The sequence below is a fragment of the Nycticebus coucang genome, chromosome 14, assembly GCF_027406575.1.
Source record: "Nycticebus coucang isolate mNycCou1 chromosome 14, mNycCou1.pri, whole genome shotgun sequence".
Classification (NCBI taxonomy): Eukaryota; Metazoa; Chordata; class Mammalia; order Primates; family Lorisidae; genus Nycticebus; species Nycticebus coucang.
In genome coordinates, this window is record NC_069793.1 from 13,432,523 (window position 1) to 13,437,331 (window position 4,809).

The following is a 4,809-nucleotide window of genomic DNA, read 5'->3' on the forward strand; positions in this document are numbered from 1 at the left end:
ATTCCAGCCCTTTTGAATATATATGTATAGGGTGAAGAAATTTCATAGTTTTCAATCATTTTTAGGGAGTTCTATCTTCAAAACATAAAAATGTACTGCTTATTTTTTTAATACACTCCAATGATTTGAGTAGAAGAAATGAGTGAGAGGCGTTATAAATCCATTGTTTTAATGCAACAACTTTTTGGTAATATTTACTGTTTCCCACTTGTGCCAGGTGCTGGGAATATGAGAGAAAACAGGAAATTTGAAACAGGGTTCTGGGTGCTACACTAGAGCTAAGCACAGGCTACTGAGGGAATGCAATAATGGGGTGGTCAATGGGCCTGGGATGCAAAGAAAGGTCAGGCTAGTACTTTGCTCAAGGTCACAGAGCTCATAATTGGTGATATCCATAGTCCAGCTCAAACTGTGCTGTCAGGCATCTTTTCTCAAACACTGGAGGGTGAGCTTTAGATTAAAAAAATCTTCAGGTGATAGTTATTTAATTTGGTTCATATTAGAGAACTGGAGGAGAAACTTAATTTGTATGTGATTATTTTATGAAAGATGTTATGAAATCCCAGTGCTCTATCTGCATTATGTTTCTAATCTGTGTCTCAGCTCCCTTCCTGGTAACAGTACAGAGATGGAGTGGCAATGTCTGAGAGTATTTTGATTCCATGTCCTTTATTTTTTCTAAAGTTATTTTGCGATGTGTCTTGCTAATAATTTTATTTCTGTACTTTTTTTTGTGATACAAAATCCATCTTTTTCTGTTATTATGACATGCAGTTCAGAATATTTTAAAAGTCATGTGAATCTTTAGATTTAGAAAAATTAACTAGAAATCAGTAAGTAGAATTTATACTCTGGGCAAACATTTTTAAAGATGGTGAGAGGAAGGAAGTATCAGTGTGTTCCTTTCGGAGGGCACAAGTCTCCTCTGCAGTCTTCTCATGGCCGATTTCATCTCCTGGTTCCTCAGAGTGTAAATCAAGGGGTTCAGCAGAGGGGAGATGACAGTGAAGGTGACAGAGATGGCCTTATCTGTGGGGAGGGCAGTGAAGGGCCGGGCGTAGACATAGATGCAGGGCACGAAATGCAGGGTCACCACCGTGATGTGGGAGGTGCAGGTGGAGATGGCTTTCTTTCTGCCCTCACCTGTGTGAGATCTGAGTAATGACAATATTACCATATAGGACACCAGGAGCAAAAAAAACCATAGTGTGGTGAGCAGTCCATTGTTGGAAATCATTAACTGTTCAAGTATGAAAATGTCTGTACAGGCGAGTTTGAGGACCTGAGGGACATCACAATAGAAAGTGTCAAGAACATTGGGTCCACAGAATGGGAGGGGAAGCAACAGGGAAATCTGCACAATGGAGTGGACAAAGCCTCCCACCCAGGCAGCCACTATTAACCCAATGCAACGGCCTCTACTCATGATGGTCACATAGTGTAAGGGCTTGGAGATGGCCACGTATCTATCTAATGCCATCACTGACAGAGAAAATACATCCACCCCTCCAATAAGGTGGAAGAAGAACATCTGAGTGAAGCAACCATTGAAGGAGATGGTCTTTCTTCCAGACAGAAGGTCGACCAGAACCTTGGGAGCTGTGATGGAGGAAAAGCAGATATCGGCAACAGATAAATTACGGAGCAAAAAATACATGGGGGTGTGAAGGCGGGATTCACAGGTCACAGTGACCATGATGAGGAGGTTTCCCAGCAGAGTCGTCACATACACCAAAAGTAGGAGAAGAAATAAGGCCAAACTTACTCCTTGATTCTGGGATAAGCCAAGGAAAATAAATTCTGTTACCCCACTGCAGTTTTTCATCTCCATTGAGACATCCTCCTTTTTGCTCTTTTCTTTGAAACTATGTCACATGAAAGCACCGGAATATTTATTTCATTGTCCTCCTAAGCACCTAGAATCCAATTCAGAAGGTTTCCTATGTGGTTGTAGTGTTTGCAATTTGTTGAGTTGTCCACATTTTTATGATTGCAGTTTGGCGATCAAATCAAGTTGTCACATTCAAAATCATTCAATAATTCTTTTCCTATAGAAGCTATTTTGGGAAAGAAAATGTGTTAAGTGACATTTATATATCATATTATCAAAATATTAATTACCATGTTTCTATTTTTTATGTTTTGTATGAAAGTCCCAATGTAGGGCAACATTTGTGGCTCAGTGAGTAGGGTTCTGGCCCCATATACCAAGGGTGATGGGTTTGAACCCAGTTCTGGCAAGCTAAAACACCAGTGGCAACGGCAGCAAAAATAGCTGGGCATTGTGGAGGGCACCTGTAGTCCTAGGTACTTGGGAGGCTGAGGCAAGAGAATCACCCTAGCCCAGGAGCTGGAGGTTGCTGTGAGCTGTGACTCCATGCCACTCTACCGAGGGTGACAAAGTGAGACAGTGTCTTAAAAAAAAAAAAAAATCTCAATGTAATAAATCTTTTCTATAGTCTGTTTTAACAAAATGTTTTTAAAGGAAAGAAATAATAAAGTTTGGAGCAGAAATAAATGAAATTGAACCCCTCCAATACAAAAGATCAATGAAACAAAAGTTTTTTTTTAAGACCAAATGACACATCTTTAGCCAGACTAAGAAAAAAAGAGAGAAGATTCAAATAAATAAAATAAGAGATGAAAAAGGAGACATTACAGCTGATACTGCAGAAATCCAAAGGATCACCAGAGACTATTCTGATGACTATTTGCCAATAAATTGGAAAATCTAGAAGAAATAGGTTAATTTCTAGACACATACCTCCTACCAAGACTGAACCAGGAAGAAATCTAAAACCTGAGTAAGCCAACAACAAATAACAAGAGAGAAAAAGTAAGAAAAAGATCCTTTTATCAAATAAAAACCCAGGACCCAATGGCTTCACCGCTGAATTCTACCAAGTTTTCAAAGAACTGTTACCAATCCTACTTAAACTATTCCAAAAAATAAAGAGGAAGGAATACTCCCAAACTCATCCTATGAGGCTTATATCACCCTGATACCAAAACCAGACAAAGACACAACAACTAAAAGAAAACTATAGGGCAATATCTCTGATGAATATAGATGCGAAATTCCTCAACAGATTGAATTTAGCAACACATTAAAAATATTATTCATCATGTTCAAGTGGGATTCATTCCAGGGATTCAAAGATTTTTCATCTTTGGCAAATCAACCAATGGAATACACCATATCAACAGAACAAGGGACAAACATCATATGATCATTTCAATTAATGCCAAAAGAGCATTGAATGAATTTCAATACCCCTTCATGCTAAAAGCTATTGTGAAACTTAGTATAGAAAAAACATACTGCAACACAATATACATCAAATATGACAGACCCATCTAGTATCATATTGAACAGGGGAAAACTCTAAGATCTGGAACAAGACAAGGATGCCCACTTTTACCACTGTTGTTCAACATACTACTGTAAGTTCTAGGTAGAGCAATCAGACAAGAAAAAGTAACAAAGTCAGATTATCCCTGGTTGCAGATAATATGATTGTATATCTGAAGAAACCTAAAAACTTCCCTAAAAAAATCTATTAGAACTAATAAATGAATTCAGTAAAGTTTCACAACAAAATCAAGACATACAAAAATCAGTAGCATTTCTAATCTGACATAGAAACCAAGAAAATAATTCCATTTATAATAGCTACAGATAAAATAAAATACCTAGGAATAAACTTAACAAAAGAAGTTAAAGAATTCTACCCCCTCCCCAAAAAAGCAAACTACAAAATATTGATGAAAGAAATTGAAAAGGAAACACAAGAAAGGAAATATATTCCATGCTCATCTACTGGAAGAATCAATATTGTGAAAATGTCTACAGCACCCAAAGCATTCTAGAGATTCAATGTGGTCACCTTCAAAATACTGATGACATTTTTCACAGAAATAGAAAAATAATCCTAAAATTTATATGGATCCACAAAAGACCCAGAATAGCTGAAGCTATCCTGATCAAAAATAATAAAACTGGAGGAATCCCCTTCCCTTAGAGAGTAATCACTAGAATATATAAGGAACTTCAATAACTCAATAGGAAAATATCAAATAATCTCATTAAGAAATGGGCAAAGCCCCTGAATGGACATTTCTTGAAAGAGAACATACAAATGTCCAACAGGTGTATGAAAAAATGCTCAGCATCATTAGTCATCAGAGAAATGAAAATCAAAACTAAAGTGAGGTATCATCTTACTTCTGTTAAAATGGCCATAATGAATGCTGGTGAGGATGTGGAAAAAGGCGAACCCCTGTACACTGTTGGTGAGAATGTAAAATAGTGCAACCCCTATGGAGAACAGTATGAGATTTCCTCAAAAAGCTAAAAATAGAACTGCATATGACCCAGAAATCCTTCTCCTGGGTGTATACCAAGGAAGGGAGATTCAATATATTGTGATATTGTCTGTTCTCCCATGTTTATTGAAGCACATTTACAATAGTCCAGATTCGAAATCAAGGTAAGTGTCCATCAGGGCGTGAATGGATAAAGAAATTGTGGTACATATACACAATTGCATCAACCTAGCCACAAAAGATTGAAATCCTGATATTTACAACAGCATAGATGGGCCTGGAGAACATTGTGTTCAGTGAAATAAATCAAGCTCCCTCAAATGCGGAAGGTAAATATTAAAAACAATTGGTGTCATGGAGACAGAGAGTAGAATGATGGTTACAAGTGGAGATCGGTATCAGGGAGGTGGGGATAAAGTGGGGGTGGTTAATGGGTGCAAACATATAGTTAAATGTAGTTATATAGTTAGATAGAATGAAAAT

The 4,809-nt window shown here is 37.4% G+C and overlaps 1 protein-coding gene across 1 annotated transcript; it reads right to left on the reverse strand.

Annotated features, from left to right (window-relative positions):
* Positions 1 to 865: 865 nt before the first annotated feature.
* Positions 866 to 1,881, reverse strand: LOC128564291 (olfactory receptor 4D10). The gene has a single exon (XM_053559786.1). It carries the CDS (start codon positions 1,829 to 1,831, stop codon positions 866 to 868), a length of 966 nt encoding a protein of 321 aa, XP_053415761.1. The 5' UTR covers positions 1,832 to 1,881.
* Positions 1,882 to 4,809: the final 2,928 nt, after the last annotated feature.

What these genes read in the sequence shown, in the direction of transcription:
- LOC128564291 (XM_053559786.1), bottom strand. Translation starts at nt 1,831, where the DNA reads ATGGAGATGAAAAACTGCAGTGGGGTAACAGAATTTATTTTCCTTGGC.